The sequence below is a fragment of the Cucurbita pepo genome, chromosome 10, assembly GCF_057944985.1.
Source record: "Cucurbita pepo subsp. pepo isolate OVF chromosome 10, ASM5794498v1, whole genome shotgun sequence".
NCBI lineage: Eukaryota > Viridiplantae > Streptophyta > Magnoliopsida > Cucurbitales > Cucurbitaceae > Cucurbita > Cucurbita pepo.
Window position 1 is genome coordinate 18,627,990 of NC_141807.1, and position 22,533 is coordinate 18,650,522.

Genomic DNA, 22,533 nt, shown 5'->3' on the forward strand with positions numbered 1-22,533 from the left:
ATGGAGATAGAGCGAGATCGGAAAAAAGGTACAGTCTGGTTGACTTAGTCTCAATATCTACGTAAGGTATTGACAAGATTTAGTTTGAATAATTCAACCAAACCCATTGGTACTCCACTTGCTCCTCATTTCAAACTTAGCGCTTCCATGTGTCCAAGTTGTGACGATGACAAAAGGTATATGGAGAATATTCCTTATACAAATGTTGTTGGTGCTTTGATGTATGCTATGGTATGGACTCGAGCTGATCTTTCACACGCAGTAAGCATGGTGAGTCGTTATATGCATAATCCTGGTAAAGAGCATTGGCAGGCTGTCAAATGGATTCTTAGGTACATTCTTGGTATTATTGATGTTGGTATTAAGTTTCAAAAACAAGAAATGTTTAATCTTGACAACCATGTAGTTGGTTATGTGGATTCTGATTATGCTGGTGATTTGGATAAGCGACGATCTACTACAGGTTATTTATTTATTATGGCTGGTGAATCTGTTTGTTGGCGTTCAACATTGCAGTCTACTGTTGCATTGTCTTCCACCGAAGCAGAGTATATGGCAGTAACGGAAGCTTTTAAAGAAGCTATTTGGATGCATGGTTTGATCAATGACTTGGGTATTTTGCAGGAACATATTGATGTGTTTTATGATAGCCAGAGTGCTATTTGTTTGTCAAAAAATCAAGTCCATCATGCTCGTACTAAACATATTGATGTCAGTTTTCACTTTATTCGAGAAATTGTTAGTGAAGGGGACATTCATTTATTAAAAATTGGAACTGCTGATAACCCTGCTGATATGTTGACAAAGGTGATCGCTCGTGAAAAGTTCTGGCATTGTTGGATTTCATCAACGTCGGAAGAAAGGAGTAGTGTGTTGACGTGGTAGCAACCAAATCAGTTATCAACTTGGAGATCTTATGACAAGGTGGAGATTGTTGTAAATTGTCATAAGTTCCTATTCTTTAGGACTAATTAGTCCTATTCTTTGGGACTTTAAGTTTCTTTCTGCTGATATTTTTAGGTTCAACCATGATTGTAAAGGCTATATAATGCAATACTTAGAATTATTAAAATAGCACTCGAGATCCAATTGTTTATGTTCTCTGCTCTAACAATCTGCTGCTGAACTTATCAAGTTTTGTGTGTCACATTGTATTTCTCGAGTGACATATTGGTGAGAGTCTTTGTAGTGTGATAGTGAGGAACTTCTTCTCTCCGAACCACGTAAATATCTTGGTGTCTCTTTGTGTAATTTCGTTCATTGGTGTTGTGAGTACATTTGTTCCGCTTTCAGTACACAACAAAAAATTCCCGGTAAGGCAAGACAAAATGGTGTTGTAGAAAGGATGAACAAAACATTGAATGACTGGGCAAGGAGCATGAGGCTTCATTATGGACTATCAAAGACATTCTGGGTTGATGTTGTGAATATAACAGCCTATTTGATCAATATAGGGTCGTCAGTACCCTTGAAGTTCAAATTGCTAGAAGAAGTATGGACAAGAAAATAACTCAAATACTCTCACTTCAGAACTTTTGGTTGCAGTGCGTATGTTAAGTTCATATAGAGAAGAAAGACAAGTTTGATGCTACTTCATAGGCTATGACTCTGACATATTGGGGTAAATGTTTTTGGGATGACAAGAATAAGAAAATTCTAAGATATTGTGACATAACCTTTGATGAAATGTCTTGTATAAGAACAAAAAGAAGATAAATTCTGAGACCAAGAAAAAAGTGAGAGTTGAGCTTGAGTTGTAGGAAAACTTACCCAGTGATGTTACAGCAAAAGTTCAAGAAACTCCTGAGACTACTGCTGAAGAACCAGACATGAAATAGAGTAGGTGTTGAGGAGATCATTCATAACTATCAGAGCACCAGATAGATATTCCCTTTATTAAACTATCTGTTGCTGACTAACTTAGGAGAATCAGAGTCCTTTGATGAAACCCTACATTTGGAAGATTCAACCAAGTGGGAGGAAGTCATGGATGATGAGATGAGCTCACTTAAAAAGAATAATATGTGGGTGTTGACTAGGTGACTTACTCGAAAGAGAACTCTGTTGAACAAATGAGTGTTCAAAATCAAGGTTGAACCAAATGGCTTGGTTAGTAGTTAAAGAATATTCATAAATGAAATACATCGATTATGCAGAAATCATTTCTCTTGTTGTGAAATTAATTACTATCTGAATTTTACTAATTATTGTTGCATCAAAGAATTTGCACCGTGAGCAAATGGATGTAAAAATAGTGTTTTTCGATGATTATCTAGATGAGGTGAGTTACATGTAGCAACCAGAAGGGTTTGCAGCTCCAAGCAAGAAACACATGGTGTGTAAGCAAAATAGGAGCTTGTATGGACTAAAATAGGTACCTAGACAACGGTACAAGAAGTTTGACTCCTTCGTGTGCATGAGTGGTTTCCACAGAAGTAAAAAAGATCAGTGTTGTTACTTCAAGAAATACACTAATTATTATGTATTTCTACTCCTATATGTGTATGATATACTGATTGCAGGCCAGTATGAGGGAGATAAACCACCTGAAGGCAAGCATTTCTTCAGTATCTTGAGATGAGGACTTCTCGAGATGAATCTGCTGGCACATTAAATCTATCTCAGGAGCAGTACATTGAGAAGATGTTTCCAAATTCAGGATGAATGATGCTAAACCTAGAACTATTCCTTTGGCAAATCGTATTAAATTGTCATAGGAAAAATCTCCCAAGACAGTCGCAGAACATGAGCACACGACATCAGATTCGTACGCTTTTGTAGCTGGGAGTTTGATGTATGTTATGGTCTGCACTAGACCTGATATAACACATGTAGTGGGGTTTGTTAGCAAGTACATGACAAACCAATGAAAATAACATTGGAAAGCTATAAGTGGCTTATGAGATACTTGAGAGGTATATCTAGTACTTCACTTTGCTATTGTAATGATAAAGTAGTTCTGCAAGGTTTTGTGGATGCTGATCGGAGTGGAGATGTGGACTCTAGCAAGAGCACATTTGGATATATCAACATTATAGATGGAACAGCAGTGCGTTGGATGTTCAAGCATCAGAAATGTGTTGCTCTTTCATCTACTAAGGCTGAGTATGTGACAATAGCTGAAGGTGGAAATGAAATGATATGGATGACAGACTATCTAGAATAATTAGGCAAGAGACAATGCAATAAGATTCTTTACACAGTTGATGAAAAACCTGGTTTATCATTCAACAAAAGACATATTAGAAGGCGATACAATTTCACTCACAGGTTAGTGGAAGAAGGTGATATGTGTTTGGAGAAGATAGAGGTGCAAAGAATTCACCAGATACATTGATAAAATGTGTTGATGTTGGGAAATTAAGGTTGTGTAAAGCCTTAATTGGTATGGTGTAGTGAAGGTGCTGATGGTCATTTGAGAACGAAGTTTTTGGTTGACTGGATCAGTCTCCAAGTGGGAGAATTGTTAGGTTATGGAGCGTGTTGCTTATTTATAGCTTACTCAATGGTTATGCATAATAAAATTATATACGGTAAATGACATATAAAGTAAATGGTCATAAATAGTAAAGAATGTATAGTAAAAAAACTATATCTGGTAAAGCTATATATGGTAGATAGTTATATATAATAGATGATTATATCTCATAAAGCTAGATATATATATATAGTAAACTAAACTATATATACCCCATAAGATAGTAATTTGAAAATTTTCATTCTATACTCTTACCGTACCACTTGAATTCATCAATATAAATCTCTAGCCAATATCCCTCATCGCATTTTCTCTCCTATTTTTGTGTTTGTTTAGATTGAGTATGTGCGTTGTTGTGTGATCCTAACACGAATAACGTTTTTATTGATGTCAACCACAATTGTGCCACTGTTGGATCATCTACAGTCCCATAAATATTACGAGGGTCACCCTCCTGAAGTCCTGTAGGTATTTTGCTCTCGAGTGGATGACGAAGTATTTGCCTCTTGCGTTGTTAATATGTTTTCATAACCACTTGCAATGATTCCATTAGAGGATTTGTGGGATCCGATGCAGCCTGAGGTGCCGCTGGAGGTGGGGTTGGCACCGTCTCATCAGGTCGATTTATTGATTCCTCACGTACCGGACCTCACCTCTTCTACCCCTTCCCCTACCTCTTAGGGTGTCGTCCCCTACGTCCTCTTCCAAATCCTCTAGGTGGCATAATCTATATACACCCCTTAACTACTAAGTCTATAATACTTAACTTACATACATTACATACTTCTCTAATCAATCACATAAATACATCCAACACATGTATACAATCTTTACATTAACATAATCACATTAACATACTTGACATAAGATGTTTAACCATGCATTATCACAATCATGCGAACATATTAAACATAATATGTCAAACTTTAAATTATTAGATATCGAGCGATGTGCCAGCGAGGAAGCTTGCCCCAATGGGGTAGATTATGAGATCCCACATATTTTCGATGGATTATCTAGAAAATTAGATCTCCAAATCACAATGATGATGGAGGTTTCAACGCGGGTGCAAGCTTCCCTTATAAGGTCTGAAGTTAGGGCAATAGTATGGAACAAAAATTGAGTCGAATCAAGTTCCCAATCACAAGCAATAACCCCTATCCAATCTGCCATTGAAGAGCTTCAAGAAAAACTCAAAAATCTAATCTAAGGATACACAGTAATTCATCGAGCAAGGACAATCCCATTCAGTTTCTACACCTTAAAAGAATATTTCTATAGAAGACCACGAAGAGAAATAAGCTCAGGAATAAGCCCAATTGAAGAAAATTCTGGGGTAAAATTTGGGGGTAAATGTCAAATTCCCATTACGATCCCTTTTCCTTCAATTTGAGAATTTTTTTACCTTCAAAGAATCAAGGTGAGTAACTTTGATGAAAGAATTGAAAGCTAAAACGTCGTAGAACAAGCTATCCAAAATATTGATCCTCTAAATTTTTAGGCAAGTTGCAGACTGATGAGGATTTTCCAAAATTAAAATTCCACCCTCAAAATTCGTTCCAACAAAAAAATTCCTTTAGCTTGAAGGAAAAATAAGGAAGAGGTTTCATGAAGAATTTGAGCCTTGAAAATTTCTATAATCGGCTGGTAGAGCTGTAGAAGAAGAGTTTAAGATGACGGTAGCACAAAGGACGCGCACATCTTCTTCCTGTCTAGAGGAAAAAGATGATTATGTGGCTAGTTCAACTAAACCGGCCATGTCAAACTGAATCTTAACTTTTTCTTAGTTTTTCTTAATTTTAACCCCCTTCTAGACTTGTTCTTACAAAAACTTTTATGGTTCTAGAAACTAGACATAATAAGGAATTTGTAGAAGAAAATTTGAGGTAATTTGGATACCGAAAGCTCAAGAATGGAGGTCTCGAACATCGACAACGAGGTAAGTAGCCACCTTAGACTTTTCTTAAGAAATACTTAAAGGAATCACTTGAATCTCTTTCCGAACCTTAAACCAAGTATGAGTTAAGAAAATATGAAAAGAAAACACCAAGAACCTTGAGTTAAGGTCCTAAACCGATCAAATTACTCGAAATTTAAGTAACATTAAAATAACCCACTGAATGAACTCTACTCCCTATGAAATTTTAATAATGAACATAATATAGCATGTTGAGATTTTATATGATATTTGGTTGTAATTTACCTTCGGTTCATGACCTAGATCACCTCCAAATGCTATGAAACTCTATATTAGACCCTATTTTATTATGTTTGATGACGTTCTGAAATTTGAAAGTCATTGGATAAGGTTAAGTAGCTAAACCAAAAATTACGGGTGCAATGAAAAAAATGCCCCTAAGACTACTTGTTATATTTCAAGGTCTAGGTATGCGTCAAATGACCTAATATTTTCTATAAGGCGTATTCTTAAGGACACGGAGATATGTTTGAGATTTCATGTTAATTAGAGTAAGTTTGGAACCTAAACCAAGTTAGGACCCGAGAAACACCTTAAGATTCAAGACTCTTCTAGAACTCTCTAAAGAATTAATCATGACTCTATGACTGTCTAGAGTATCTCATGCTTGTTACTATGATGGGTTCATATGTTTGTGAATTAATGTTACAAATTATGCCTCAAGGAATTACGAATCTGAGCAACTTACAAGATTGAGAACCAAGGAAAATACTACACAAGCTCTACAACTACCAAGGTAAGAAGAATGCTAGGTACCACTCAAGGATAAGGGACTAGGTCCTCAGACACAGAAACTTAAGAAACTCTTAAGACTTCTCATGATACAACATGCTCATGGCTTAGGCTACACTGCTTGGAACGTATGAAACTTTGAGCATAGGTATTCAGAATATGCCACTTGAAATGTATGAAACCTTGGACATAGGTATTTAGGTTGTACCATAGGGCAAGCCTTGGGTGTAGGATTTCAAACTATGATGCTTCGAACATATGAAGTTTTCAGTATAGGTACTCAGACTATGACGCTTAGAAAGTATGACGCCTTGGAAATAGGTATTCATGTTATATCATAGGGAAAGCCCTAGATGTAGGATTATACTACATTGATTGTAACATAAGAAGTCTTCGATGTAGGTTTTCAAACTATGCCACTAGGAAGGCATGAAGCCTTAGGCATAGGTTCTCAGATCGTATCGCAGGGCAAGCCCTAAATGCAGGTTCAGACTACATCGCTTGGAACATAGGTTAAGACTATGTCACTTCGAACGTATGAAGCCTTGGTACAGGTTGTCAGGTTCGTGACTAGTACTGTAAATCCTAGAGGGATTGTCTTGGAAAACAAACCAAGAATAGAACAACAACTTAGAAAGTAACAAAGAACAAGACAACGATCAAGGGCTCGAACAAGGATCAAGATCCAAGTTCTAAGGACAATAAACCAGAACCATAGTACTAAGGTCCTTGGATCAGAACCAAGGTTTCAGAATCCAAGGACAAACGTCCTCTGGGTAGATCATGATAAAAACCCACAAGTCAAAAATAGAATTGAGGGGCGTAAGTACTTACAACAAGAACCAGAACGAAAAGAAAGAGTGTGGTATCCTAGCATATCAAGGACACAATTAAGAGCCTACAAGTAGACTACTTACTGAGTCTCTATATTTATTCCATGTTTTGCACGTTTTTCAGGTAAACAAGGAGTTGATCGAGGTCGAGAGCAAACTCTAGAGTTGGTGCCATAGACAAGCCTCACCAGTCGTCCTCAACCCTTTTATTTTAAAATGTTTTGTGTTTGTTCCTTATTTTGTAATTTAACTATTATGTTGTGTTTTTATATAATAATGTATGAACACTATTTTGATATAATATAAATATAATGTATATTATGTTTTAAATTCCTTTTATTTTATTTTGAAAAAGTTTGTCGGTCTTTTAAAGTCGTCTAGTCAGCCCCGTACTTACATATGATATACTTATGAAATGATATGACTATGATATGTTTATGAAATAATATGAAATGATAAGTCCAACATACTATTTGAGTATGAGATGATTCGTGAATGTTATGACACCTATTATGATATGATGTACTGATGATATGACAAATGTTATGGTGTAAAACGTTGGGCGATATAGTACATGTTACATAACATACACAACCTCGAATTTGCATGGAAAGTTATGATAATGATATGATATGAAGGAAAATGGAAGGGGGTTGTTTTACATGATAATGAATGAATATGTTGGGACCTCATGCGTCATTGTGTGTTCATGCATCGGAGAACATCCCCTTTTATGATGGAGACAGAAAAACGATCATTATGTTTATCATAATGCTACGATGGTTGCTATTCCTAATGGGTGTCCGACTTCAATAGCTTCAGAGAATGCTCGCCCAACCATGGAAAGGGGCGCTAGGAGGTGTGCGGACCGACTGGTGGATCCATACATGCACATGTGGACTGTGTAGAATAATAAATATACATCCAATTAACCCCTTTAGGATAGCCGCCTTAGAAAATGTAGGCTGATATTATATGTCTCACTCATGATTGTATATGCTTGATCTAATCCCAATGGTGGGTCACTTAACGAGTATTTCTTAAAATGCTCAAGCCAACTATTTCTATTTCAGGTAAAGGCAAGGCACCCCTATACAGCTGACGACGACATTGCAATTCGAGACCGTGACACATGCATAGGGTAGTTGTATTTATTTTCTTAGAGTTAGGTTAGAATAGGGTGTTTCACTTTTAATGTATATTTATTTCATTTACGTTGTATCGTTTTAAAGATGTTTTCGAACATAAAAGTCCATGGCAGTATTTTAAGATGAACTTTATGTTTTATTACGAAGTTTGAAACGTTTATTTCTGCATAAGAAGATATGTTATGATGATGATAGCACCTCTAGGTAAGTATAAATCTAGGATCGTTATAACAACCATAACTTCGATGAACTCAAGGGAAAGACGGAATCCACCATCCAAATCTCTATTCTATGGTCAAGGGAAGTATCTATTTAGGAGTTCTTTTGACTTCGATTGAGTATCGGTCTCCCCATAATTATCTCGAGTATGTTTCCCTTCTTCATCAATTTGAGTATCGGTCTCTCCGGCTTACAATAAAATCTTATAATTTTTAAAACTATAAGGAGGGAAGCAACGAAGTATGTGTACATGTTAAGCTCGGGTGTTATAACCACAATTTAAAAATCAGTACAAGTCGGTGTTCTTCGTGTTTATTACAAATGTGGAATGAGTTTGGGATATAATTTCAAACAAATATAAAAGACCGAAAATACATAGACACGGTTAACACCTCGGGACAACCCCTTCGTGGCCCTACAACTCTCAAATGCTCTCTTACCTAGATTGGCAGTTGGTGAATACTTAAAACATAAATGTAAAATGGAGTGAGTATAAAAATACAAGAAGCTATCCAATTTTTTTTTTCTTTTATTTTCATTTTTTTTTTAGGTTTCCCTAGGCTTATGTGATGTCCATCACAAAACCACTTTTGAGTCTCGAGGTGGTACACCCTTTTCTGGCACCACAAATCTGCTTGACAACCTATCTTAGCTATGGGTGAACTATTTTGATTGTTCTTTTGATTTATACAATTGCATAGCCACAATAATGAATGACAAGTATCCTAGGTTGAACGGCTACCTCATAAAGTTGTTAAGACAGCACGATGTCTAGCTGATATGAACATCATCTTTAACGAGCAAACCCTTCAACAGTGCCATTGAGTCACTAAGTTTGAGGGAGCGACCTTATGTGCTTGTCAACTACTAGGTTCTTAGGGGCGTGTAGACGGTTTAAATCTCATCTCATATTTCCAAGATTCTTAGAACTAACTCTTCGAAGCTAATCCAATTTCTGGGAGCACTAAGATCTAGACCTCATATTGCCACTCAAGATCTTAAGGTGCTCGGTCCACTAAAAACATACACACCTTGGTCAACATGAAACTACTCCAACTGAAACGTCCTGATCTTGACTTGGTTCTCTCACGCATGCTTTATTATGGAGATAATCTTATCAATCACATGAACCACGAAATTCATAATTTAAACACTCATGCAAGCTCAATGAAAAAATAACATTCTTCAATCACCTGAAGCAAAAGTCACAATATCTCATCCTCCTTTCTAACACACATAAAACATTAAAATCGGCATGCATATTAAATTCTCATGTTAGGGGCATTTCAATAATTTTCCATAACATACGTACCATTTTCTTATAACTCTTGTATCTCTCTCCACTTAACTTGATTCAGTTTGGTTCCTTCACCAAAGTTGAAGAGATTTAATCCAACTTCATGTGACTTCCTATGCGTTTCACCTCAAGGTTCCTACATAAAAAATGTGTAAAATCTTCGCTAGAATAACATAGTTAAATTTTAGGTTTTCATTCCTATAAAAAATTTATGAATCTATTGAAAAACGAAAACAAAGGCTAAACCTGAAACTCTTACATCTCGTTCTTTATCAATTTTTGACATTTTCGATCATCAAAGAGCCCAAAATGCTTTTTCTCTCCTCTCTCTTCTTTCATTTTCTTTCCTTTTCCTTCTTTATTTTCTTTTTTTCTTCCTCACTAAATTTATATTAAAATAGTTTCAAACCCCTTCAAGTAAGAAGGAAAAATTGACCATTTTGTCCCTCGAAGTTCGATTTTGAACGTTCTTCTCATGTTTGTAGGAGTGTTTAACTTTTTTCCTTCCAAACCAACTTAAAATATGTCCTCTAAAATCTTCATTAAAATCTTGGAATTTAGAATTTGAAAAGAAGAATCAGAAAATCAATTATCAACGGGGCTCGAGTGTTACAAACCAACTTTGGTTCAATTCATCCATCAAATACAAAGTATTGAAGATTAAATATTCTTGTTTTCAATCCAAAGATGAACGTACCTAACTCGAATCGATTCTCTTTCTAAAAATGTTCTCAAGCCTTGATTCCATGATGAAAGTTGTTCTAACTTCCCTAAAGAAAATAAAATCAAGCCCTATCTAATGTCAAAAATGGCGATGAATATAACTAAAAAAAATTAACTCAAATGACCGAAATAAGTTAATCTAATTAGTATTAAAAAAAATCAACTCAAATGTCAAACATATTTATTATTATAAAACCTAATCAAATAGGTTAGTTTCAATGACAAGAAACAAAGAAGCATCATCTTCACAAAATAAATTAAACAACACTTGCAAAAAAAAAAAAAAATTCGTTGAAGTGACTCCCGCGCGTTAAATGGACATTTCTAATCCAGAACTAGCTCGTGAGTCAACTTTATATTCGAGACCTCCAAAACATTCCTCCATCTGTGCACTGTTGATGCATGAACTTTTCAATATCGACCCTACTTTTTGTTTTAAAATAAGACTAGTACTACATGCATGGAGTGACTGTTATACGAGAAAAAAGTATTTAAAAACATTTCATATTAAGAAAATTTATGGGCTTAAACATTCATAAACCGTATAAATATGGTAACAACATAATATGAATAAAAGAAGAACATCTACGGCCGTGGTTCAAAGATGAAAATACTACTAAACTACTCAAACAATAAAATTATGATGTAGTGTGACTTTATTCCATGGCCTCCTCTTTTGACGTTATCATTGGTATATAAGACCCTTGTCTTTACCTGAAAAATGATAGACATATGATGAGATTTTAACATATTCAGCAAGTTGTCCCACTTTTGAAGTCGAAAAATGCAACAATATGCAATATGCAATATGCTTATGACGTGTGTGACCTACTTTTCCTAATGGTTCCTTAGCTTCTAGTCTCTTTTTTGGTTTAAGTTTGATGTAAGTACTTTTCTACATAGGATTCATACATGCGCGCATGTACCCACTAGTAGACTCGTATACGTACCCCCTAGGTTGGTCTATGGGTTAGCACACACTCACGCTACTGAAAAACAATGCAAAACAAAAAAACGTGTATAATATCGTGGTATACGCATTCGTACAAAACATATTGGAGAAGTAACTCATGTTTGTGTGATATATAGCATTAGTGAGGTCCTGGTTCAATGAAATAATGCATATAAAACCTCCTTACTTATTCTAATACATGAGAAGAGGTCCTCGTTGAATGAAATAATGCATATAATACCTCCTTACTTATTCTAATGCAATGTACAAACATATTTATTTCATTCATTTTTATTATACATGGTACATCATGACTTTTTAGGATGGTATTAACATAGCAAGCATTAATCAATAAACAAGAATAACATGCATCATAACAATTCATTAGAGTATCATATCATAAATAATATCACGTAAATAGGACATACGTTACGTGTTATTCAAGCACCAATCAATTCATTCAACCTATCCTATAGGCCTTCCAACAATAAACTTACTTATAATTTTTAGGCTCTAAGACATTTTTGATATGCGACCCTTGCACATCAAATTAGCAAGTAGCCATATATCAATATGGAACGTTCATCTAGTGTCCAATTGAAACCAAATTTAGTAAACTTACATCTTTTACTTATACTAATTTAATTTCAAAGCCACTTGTCAAAATTCATGACACCCAAACTTTTGAGGTTACGTCCCAAAGTCTATATAGCTCTTATTAAGTTTGTCTTTGATATCATTGACGATATTGTTGTGTCAATTTCTACGTATATCTTAACTTGACAATCTTGCATATTTTTCTTAGTGTATTAGATGATACATTATCCTTTTCAGCCACATGATACTTACTTTTATCGCTATCACATGGCTTGATGGACACCACTCGCATGCGACCTTCTATTTGCAAGTATGTGAGGAGTCTTACTCAACTACCGTTAGTGTGCATTTTCTAGCCATTAGTTCATCTCTATGATTTTATCTATTGAATTACACAATTTCATGGGAGAAGAAGAAAACTATTTAGCCCAACGATCAATTTTAGAGTAGCCCACAAAGATGCAATTTAGGCTGTGAAATTGATAAGACATCCCTAATTCTCGGCCCAAAATTTAAGCTTTTGTTGAAGTAAAAACCCTTGAATAAAATAAATTAACGACTCCTTGTACAAAATTTGAATCAACCACTAGATAAGGTGTAACGACCCGAAATTTTCTACTTAATTTAAGGTCGCTACTGTATACATACCATAAACATTGAATGCGGAAGACTTCATTTAAATTCCATAAAACATAACATTTATCTTAAAATACATTCATGGATTTACGTGTTTCGAAAACATCTTTAAAACGACACAACAAAAGACTAAATAAAATAAATAAGCGTTTAAGTTAAAAACATCATATTCTAAGTCTAAGAAAATAAATACTACTTTTCTATGCATGTGTCATGGTCTCGAGTTACGATACCGTCATCAGCCGTACAGGAATGCCTTGCCTTAACCTGAAAAATGTAGTAGCACATAGCTTGAGTAATTCTGAAAAATGTAGTAGGACGTAGCTTGAGTATTTAAAGAAATACTCACTAAGTGACCCTACTATTGTGGTTAAATGCAAGAACATGTGAATGCAATGACGGGACCTATCCTTTCAATCTATTTTCCTACGGTACTGTCCTAACGGGTAACTTGGACGTGTACCATATACTCTACACACAGCCCATACGTGCGGGTATGGGCTCACCAGTCAGTTCGCACACTGCTTGGCCACTTTATTTGTCGGGTGAGCATACTCTGGGAAGCTCCTTAGGTCAAACACCCGTTAGAACTAGTAACCGTCATGGTAGCGCTATTCAAAACATAACGAGCGTACCCCTGCCATTGGATGTACACGTCCGTACCCTCGTGATGGAATAGGGGTATCCCCCCAAATGCATGAGCACACATAATGCATTAGGTCCCCAATATTTCTACTTTTATCATTAATGAATATAACCCCACTATCATCTTTCATGCTTAACATGTCATTTCTCATTTTTCAGTCTACGTATCATACATAATCCTAACGGGGTTATATTTCGTTTCATTTATCATGATATCATGTCATTCATAACATGCTGTATACATACAATTTATAAGCATAACATAACGCTTCATGTTTTTAACATGTCATTTCATAACGTGCAATTCATACAACAATTACCTCAATGGTCACACAAAACTATCTAAAAATAACATATCACATCACAATATATCGTATCATAAACATGTCATATCGTAAACACTTTGTAGCCATATCATTCCGTAACTTATCATAGCCTTTACGTTCTTATACCTATCACAGTCATATCGTTACGTGAACGTACCTTAGTCATATCATCACAAGGACGTATCCTAACGCTATCGTTCTATCAATCTATCAGAAACCTATCCCTTTCTACCCATATCCTAACCATCTTCTTTCATCAATCTCCCCTATCCATAGCACTCCGATATGTAACCTAACATTAACGTTTCATGAACGTATCTTACTCCTATCCTTACATTTCGTTTTGTGCATTCTTCTCGTATCCTATCTCAAACATATCCTTGAACACATCGTACCATAATTATTATCATACAATTCACATATTATAACATAACATAAACATAATATAAGCATACCGATTCACAGATAATTCACACATATCAGTATATATGACATGTGCAGAACCACAGGCACGTGTCAACATCAAATATAACCATGCCGATAGTAAAGCCACTTACCTTGGTCAACTTAAGTTGTTGTCACGAATATATCCTTAATGAAAGTTCGATTCTGTCCTTTGAAATCCAAATCAACCTATGTGAGCCCACAACATCAGTTTCAAGTTTCACTCTATAAAATTATTTCTCTAATTTACATTGCTCCATTATTAAAAGTCTTGAAATGTTATATATTTATAATTATATTTTTATTAAAAAACTTATTTTCCATAGTTACTGTTATATTAAACAAAAAATAATAATAATAATAATAAATAGAGTTATTTCAGATTATTCTGCTTTTTATTACCCTATATATTTACTTTTCTCCCTAAATTTAGTCTGGTTTTTAATTCTTGAAACTTCTTTTTTTTTATCTGTATTTACTCTATTGCCTTTTAATCTTCTTCTGATGTATTCTAAATTTTTAGTGGATCCGTGTATCCAAATCTTTCTTTATCTTAGTGTTTTTTGTTCACAAATTTTCTTGGTCATTCTATTTTTAATCTATTCATTTGGCTACTGTTCTAATATTACTAATTTGATGCGATTTACTAGAATGAATTCGTATAAATGATTGACATTTAGTTTTTAATTCAAAGCTAAACCATGGAAATCTAACTATAATGGGCTGTGATTTCTAAAAAAGAAATAGGATAAAAAGAGTGAAGATTTAATATATATCTTATTGATTCACGTAAATCTAGGTGAATCTCTAAAGACCATTCTCAAAGTAAATCTCACAATGTTGTTTTTCTATTTTTTTTGCAGTTACTTAACGGAGTAAGAATATGTTGAGGAGAGATTATTGTGGGAGGAGAGAGGTTAGTGGAGAGCTTTCTTATTTTTGTTTATTTATTTATTTATTTTTAACTATTTTTTTTTATATTTATTTATTTATGATTTTATTTTTTTATTTTTTATTTTTTATATTTTGGCTATTACATTAGTAACTAAGATCAAACATGTAAAGCAAGATTTGGAACCTTGTTTTAAATTAGTCACTCAACCATCGAACTTGATCAAAACTTAATTGAATAGTTTAGATGTAATTACCACAACAATTGCATAAAACTTAGAAATGGAAAAAATGATACTCAAATTTCTAAGGGTGAAAGTCGATGAGAGCTAAATTTTGTTCATAAAAAGATAGGACTTTTACATATTATTTTATGTGTATTTATATAGCCTATCATAAAAAGAAATATCTAACTCTTCAAATGCACTCATGAAATTAGTGGTCGTTGGTGAGTTACTCCACTACCCTTTAAATCTCCACATAAAAAGAAAATAGATGTTATGACCACTTTGAGGAGTAAATTCCCGCCCTTCTTCTCACTACAATAAATTATGGAATTAACATAATAGATAAAGTTTTATAACAAATTATTTATAAGTGCTAGCTATAAACAATCTCATCTGTTACTTCAACCGTGCAAATATTCACTTTTGAAGCTCCAAACGGTCCTTCTTCAATCGAACCAGCTTGTAACACATGAAATAACGATTGAATCGAGTTTATCCAATTTTGTAAATAAAGAATGAACGCTTGTTGAATCTTCTTGGCCTTAGATCGTGTAATATAGGTCTAATTAGAACATTTAGAACACCGTGATCCTTATCACAATGACTCCCCATTTAACTCAAATGCCACTAGACAAATACAAAATGACAATGACTCCACATCTCATTTAGTTCATATAGTTCATAGAAAGAAATATTAACTCTTCAAATGCACTCATGAACTAAATGAGAATTAATAACTAAAATAAAAGAGAATATTAATCAAAATGATTATAAACTAGATGAGAGTTAATAACAAAAAAAAAAAATGAGAATATAAATCGCGTTATGAACTAAACGAGAATTATAACATACACCTTCATCACAACTTACAACTTACAACTTACGACTTACGACAACATCAACCACCTCTAGCTAAACAAACAAAAACAAATCTCAATCTTTCTTTCAAAAGTTGTCATTATGGAGCTTGGGAAGAATTCAAATAAAAGGATGATTTTTCAAATTTATTCAATATTATACTTGACATAAAAGAAGAACAGCTAGAAATGACGAAAACAAGTGTATGTATTCAATAAAGTTTTTTTAAAAAAATTTGATCAACCCGATAACCCGACCCAATCCAATCTGACTCGTACATTCCTATAAAAAAAAAAACTATTTTTTAAATAAAAAAAATAAATAAAAATGGAAAAAATAATTCTCTCAGCCTATATATTTTTTATTTCACAGTTGCTTTTTAAACTATATTAATTTTTTTAATAACTTAATATTAATAATTAAAAAGATGGAGATGGAGAGGTGATGAGCTGGAGAATTTATTTAAAATGAGCTATTTTTATTTTATTTTAATATTATATTATTATTGAAATTTTTGAAAATTTAAAAATATTTTTTTTAAACAAAATTCATTGGTATTTTTATTAATTTAACCTAAGTATATGAAATTTCAATTTTTTTTTTTAAATACTGTTTTAAATTTTCCTTCAAAATACATAAATTTTGTGTGTATGTTTTTGTTATTATTATTTTTTATTTTTAATGATTGTTATTCATCATTACTTTCCCCGAAAATAGTCCGAGGAAATAGAGATGGTCAATGATATACTGAAACGATCATCATTAGGATAAAAACTGCCAATAACTGTATTTTTTTAACCTTATGTTCTTGTCCCATACAAAAAAAGTCATCGCATGCAAATCTATTTTATATAATTTAATGGTGCCTACCAATCTTACATATAAAATATTACACAATCTATAAAATTATAATTATCCCCCAAATTAAACATCTTAAACCCTTTCGACTCATATTTAGAACCGTCATTGATATTTAGGTTTGTAACAATTCTTACTCAACCCACCGCTAGCAGATATTGTCTTCTTTAAGCTTTTCTTTCAAGAATTTCTCCTCAAGGTTTTAAAACGCGTCCATTAGCGAGAGGTTTTCACACTCTTACAAGTCGTTTCCCTCTCCAACCGACGTGAGATCTCACAATTTACCTCCTTAGGAGGCTCAACGTCTTCGTTGACACTCCACTTGGTGCTTAACTCTAATATCATTTGTAACAGCCCTAACCCACCACTAACATATATTGTTCTCTTTTGTCTTTTCCTTCAAGGGTTTCCCCTCAAGGTAATAAAACGTGTCCACTTAGAAGAGATTTTCACACCCTTAAAAGTCGTTCCCCTCTCCAACCGATGTAGAATCTCATAATCCACCCCACTTCGGGGCCCGTTTGACAACCCTAACCCACCACTAATTTGGGCTTTCCCTTCAAGGATTTCTCCTCGAAGTTTTAAAACGAGTCTATTAGAGAAAGGTTTCCACACCCTTACAAATTGTTCCCTTCTCCAACCGATATAGGATCTCACAATTCACCCTTCTTGGGGGCCCAACTTTTTCGTTGGCACACCGTTCAATGTCTAACTCTAATACCATTTGTAACAGCTCTAACCCACTATTAGCAAATATTGTTCTTTTTAGGATTTTCGTTCAAGGGTTTCTCCTCAAAATTTTAAAACGTGATTACTAGAGACAGGTTTCTACACCCTTACAAGTCGTTTCTCTCGCCAACCAATATCAGATCTCACAAAGTTAGTTTATAGTTATAGTTAACAGACAAATTTATAATTAAGGTTAATTTGGGATGACCATAGTTCATAGTCAACTTGAAAGTTATGTAGTTTATCACATGAAAAACAAAATATATTATTAAAAAAAACATTTTTTTTCTTTTTAAGTAAATGAAGATATTCAGTCAAATTTCTTTTGAAGGGACCAAAATTATTATTTTATATTATTATTTGGGATGATTCTTGAATTATAATAACCATTTATAAGGAATATAAATAATAAGATTAGACCATTGGCCTCTCAAAATAAATAATTTTTTTTTAAAAAAAATAAATTAAAAAAAAAAAAACACAAAATCAAAAGTTAACCCAATTAGTACTCCCTTTTGGTGCATTCTCTCTCCTTCCAAATATCAACCATTTCTCTCTCTCTCTCTCTTCAATTTCATCTTCTTCATTTCCCAATTCCATGTCTCACCCATGTTCCAACTCATTAGCAAGTGTTCCAAAATTCATCTCCTTCCACCACCATTCCTCCCCATCACAACCATCAAATTCCTCCCCAAATATGTCTCACAATTGCTTCTCGTATCCCTACCCGAGCTCGATCCCGAGCCCGAACCCACCTCCACCGTCATCTCCGCCGCTCCGAGAGGCTCTTCCGCTACTCAGGCTAATGTCTCCTCCCGAGCAGAGACAAGAACAAGAAGAAGACGACGATGATGGAGGTAGCAAAGATGACAACGCGTCGGTCACCGTGGCGTTGCACATAGGGCTACCAAACCCTAGCCCAGCTGAAATAGCTTCCTTGATGTGTGGCTCTTCATCTGAGATTGATCAAGAACATGAGTTTGGACAGTCCACCAAAACCCTAATTAAGGGACAGTATTGGATCCCAACTCCTTCTCAAATCCTCATTGGTCCTACTCAATTCTCTTGCCCTGTTTGCTTCAAAACCTTCAATAGATACAACAACATGCAGGTAACTAAATTCATCCATTCATTTGGTAAAAACTTGAGCAAATTTTTTGTTTTTTTGGGTCTTATAATTTTTTAATTAGATCCAATCGAAATCTAGATTCGTTTTTTCGTACAGACTATTGAAGAGATTTAACAAAAAGTAAACCAGATCAAACTGAGAAACGGGTTAGACGGGTCGATGTATATTAACATAAAAAAAATTTGAAAGAATTGTGGTTCTATTCTTTCAAGGTGATCACTTTGTTGCCTGATATGAATCTTCACTTTAGATATCCTTTTGAATTTTTTAATCAAATTTGATAGCTATTTGTTTGCATGATCATGAGTTGAGGGATTTTGAATGCTTCTCTCTCTAGATTTCTCTCTCTTTTTTATGTCTTTTAATCAGTTCTTTGGAGTATGTGTTCAATGAATAATTGTATGCTTTTCTTGGTTGATTTTTGTTCATCCCATGAAATTATCTCATGATTTTACAAGAAATATGCTTAAGATATGATCAAACCAATTATATGAACAATTGGATTAGTTTAGGGTAATCCCTAATTAGTTCTACACGTGATCCTAAATTCTTCTACTCTACCTATATCTGAATACGAGCCTTATTCAGCTACGTTCACGAGAGCGGCATGCCGAAAAAATCAAGAAAATAAGGCGAGGAGAAGATAGGAAGATCGAACCTAAATTTTTGTTTAAATATGAAAGATATGAACAATTGGATTAGCAAATCCTTCTACTCGACTTATATCTGAATACGAGCCTTATTCAGCTTCACCCATCAAAGTGGCATGCCGAAAATATCAAGATCGGAAGAGTTTTAAGCAGATTTAGTGTTATCCCTCGTCAAATTCATCCATTTGTGGAAGGGTTCGGCATCCATCTCCGCAGATATTTTCCGATCTATAAAACATGTTTTGTTACATTTTTCATGTTAATGACAATTTTATGCTGTCATCTCTCATTATAACATGAGCTGAATTCTTATTGTTGTGTTTTTTTTTTTTTTTTACTTCAAAAAAACATCAACCTGTCTCAAATTTTGTCACTCGATCATTTTACACGTGCTTTTTTACAGATGCACATGTGGGGGCATGGATCACAATACAGAAAAGGCCCCGAGTCCCTCCGGGGCACGCAGCCAACGGGCATGCTAAGGCTTCCTTGCTACTGCTGCGCCCCGGGGTGCCGCAACAACATCGACCATCCCCGTGCCAAACCATTGAAAGACTTCAGAACTCTTCAAACACATTACAAGCGCAAGCACGGGCTAAAGCCCTTCATGTGCCGAAAGTGTGGCAAAGCGTTCGCCGTGCGTGGCGACTGGCGAACGCACGAGAAGAATTGTGGTAAGCTTTGGTACTGCATTTGTGGCTCGGATTTTAAGCACAAGCGCTCGCTCAAGGACCATGTCAAGGCCTTCGGTAATGACCACGCTGCCTACGGTGGAGGCGGGATCGATGTGTTCGGAGATGAAGATGATGAGCCTGCTTCTGAAGTCGAGCAAGATAACGATGAACGATGAATGAAGAACTTATTATAGCCAACATTTGAGAATATGATTATTGATTTACAGAATTATTGTTATATTGTATAATGAAACTTACTTGATATATACTGTTATCATATTATATGTGTAATTAATTAGGGGAACTTTGTTTTATTGGTTTGGCTCTCATCGATGAAATGAAAAAGAAAATGTATAAATTAAAATATTTTTATTTTCTGATTATCCAAACATAATTAAGGACACTCATGTGATCTTTAGGATACTTTAAGGTTTATCTTTGTTAGTTTAATGTTTATAGTACCATGTTGATTATATTGTTTGGGATGAGATAATTAAAATGTGTCGGGTGGACTAATTTTCGAAGCCCGCCAAAGTTAAAGACTCAACATTGTCTCGTTAATTAGCTAGCTTCAAATTTAGTTCACGTTGTACTCTTTACCGTTAATATATTGATGAAAATTATTGATTCTTAATACTATATCACCTCTAAGAGAAGATTATCATAATTCTTACGAGACTAGTTTGAATTTGATTTGATAATTTAGAATTGTTGGGTAAATTAGATTTCGGTATGTTAAATTAAGATCATTAATTTTAGAACATATACAAGTATCGTCAATTTAATTTTGTTCGACTAATCGAATTGATGTCGAGAGAATATTTTGTCCCTATTAATTTAAATTTCGAACGTTTTTCCCTTTTATTCCCATCTTCGCAACCATCCGTCACATCTCTCAACATATCCATCATCTCATAACGTTGTTAGAGGTGTTCATATGACTTGATAATCCGTCATCTCAGACTATTCAACCCAAACTATAAAAATTAGTTTGGGTTATATTTTTTCGATTTAGGTCCGATTGAATTTTTGTAAAACAAATATAATGTTCCGTTTACGAATTGACATTTTATTGGTGAGGTCTATCCAACTAACTCAAAAAAGTAAGGTCGCTACCCAACCCTACTCTTAAAAGATTAAAAATATTTAATAACCATAATCAATGCTAGTGACATACTCTGACTTGTAAATGTTTGATATTTGAATTTTATGAAATTTTAGTTACTAAGATAACATCACATATACAGTGGACAAAAAATGAAAATAAAGGATTGGGATTGGGTTAAATTGAATACTTTATTTAGGTTGCTCGGGTCACTAATCTAATGAACCCAAAATTTCAGAATGGTCCAAAAGATTTTTCTCAACCCATCTACACAGCTAAGTGCTTGTGTCGTCTACTGTATCGCACGTTGACAAAATAGTAAAAAAAACAATCCAACCCAAATTGAAAACAGAGTGTTGGGTTGGGTCGGATTGTATACTTTATTTAGGTTACTCGGATCACTAACCTAATCAACCAAAAATTTCAGGATGGTCCAAAAGATTTTTTTAGCAAATATACACACTTCATTTCTGGTGTCGGTGTCGTCTGTTGTATTGCACGACCACAAAATAGTAAAAGAAAAAGAAAAAAAAACAATCCAACTATCCAACCCAAACTGAAAGTAGAGGAATACATACTTTATTTAGATTGCTCGAGTCACTAACCTAATCAACCCGAAATTTCAAGATGGTCCAAACGATTTTTTCAACCCAATTACACACTCAAGTGCACACGGTGACAAAATAGTTAAAAAGAAAAACAATCTAACAACCTAACACAAACCAAGAATAGAGGGTTTGATTGGTATATTTTATTTAGGTTGCTTGAGATACTAAGCTAATCAACCCGAAATTTCAGGATAGTCCAAAAGATTATTTCAATCGATATACACACCTACGCACTAGCATCGAACAAACAACAACCCAACCTAAATCGAAAATAGAGGGTTGAGTTGGGTCAGATCGTATACTTTATTTAAGTTTCTCGAAAACCTAATCAAACCCGAAAGTACTTGCACCATCGCACACAGACAAAATAGTACATAACACGAACAAATACATTACATTTGAAAGATTTTAGTTTTAATCGATCAAAAAAGGGGAAAATTTCTGAATCAAAGGCTTTATTTTTTGAACAGAGGTGTCATTATTTAGGGCTTTTTTTTGGGGGGGGGAGTTACAAACTGTAGACGAATTGGTGCTTTAATGATGCTCTGAAAATCATATACTTTTGAAGGTGAAGAGACAATGATGATGACAACTTCATGCATATAATAAAACAATTCTTCATTCAAATGAAACTGTGTCTTTGTACAATCTACGAGGTGTATAAAAGGAGAGATTTTGCAGTGAAAAAGTGATCTTTAAAGTGTTTTTCTTTTATGTTATAAATTTTTATAAATGGAAGGGAAAATTATGTCAGTTTTCAGTCTTTCAAGAGGCAGTGAAAGAACTACACTTAGTG

At 34.3% G+C, this 22,533-nt stretch overlaps 1 protein-coding gene across 1 annotated transcript; it reads left to right on the forward strand.

The window, feature by feature from the left end:
* The first annotated feature begins 18,097 nt into the window (after positions 1-18,097).
* LOC111803419 (zinc finger protein WIP2-like) lies at positions 18,098-20,391 on the forward strand. Its single transcript, XM_023687803.2, has 2 exons — positions 18,098-18,682; positions 19,754-20,391. Exons 1-2 carry the CDS (start codon positions 18,170-18,172, stop codon positions 20,198-20,200), a joined length of 960 nt encoding a protein of 319 aa, XP_023543571.2. The 5' UTR covers positions 18,098-18,169; the 3' UTR covers positions 20,201-20,391.
* Positions 20,392-22,533: the final 2,142 nt, after the last annotated feature.

Excerpts from the sequence above, each read along its gene's own strand:
- LOC111803419 (XM_023687803.2), top strand. The coding sequence starts at position 18,170 with ATGTCTCACCCATGTTCCAACTCATTAGCAAGTGTTCCAAAATTCATC. Across the intron at positions 18,683-19,753 it reads ATAGATACAACAACATGCAG|ATGCACATGTGGGGGCATGG; the intron begins GTAACTAAATTC and ends GCTTTTTTACAG.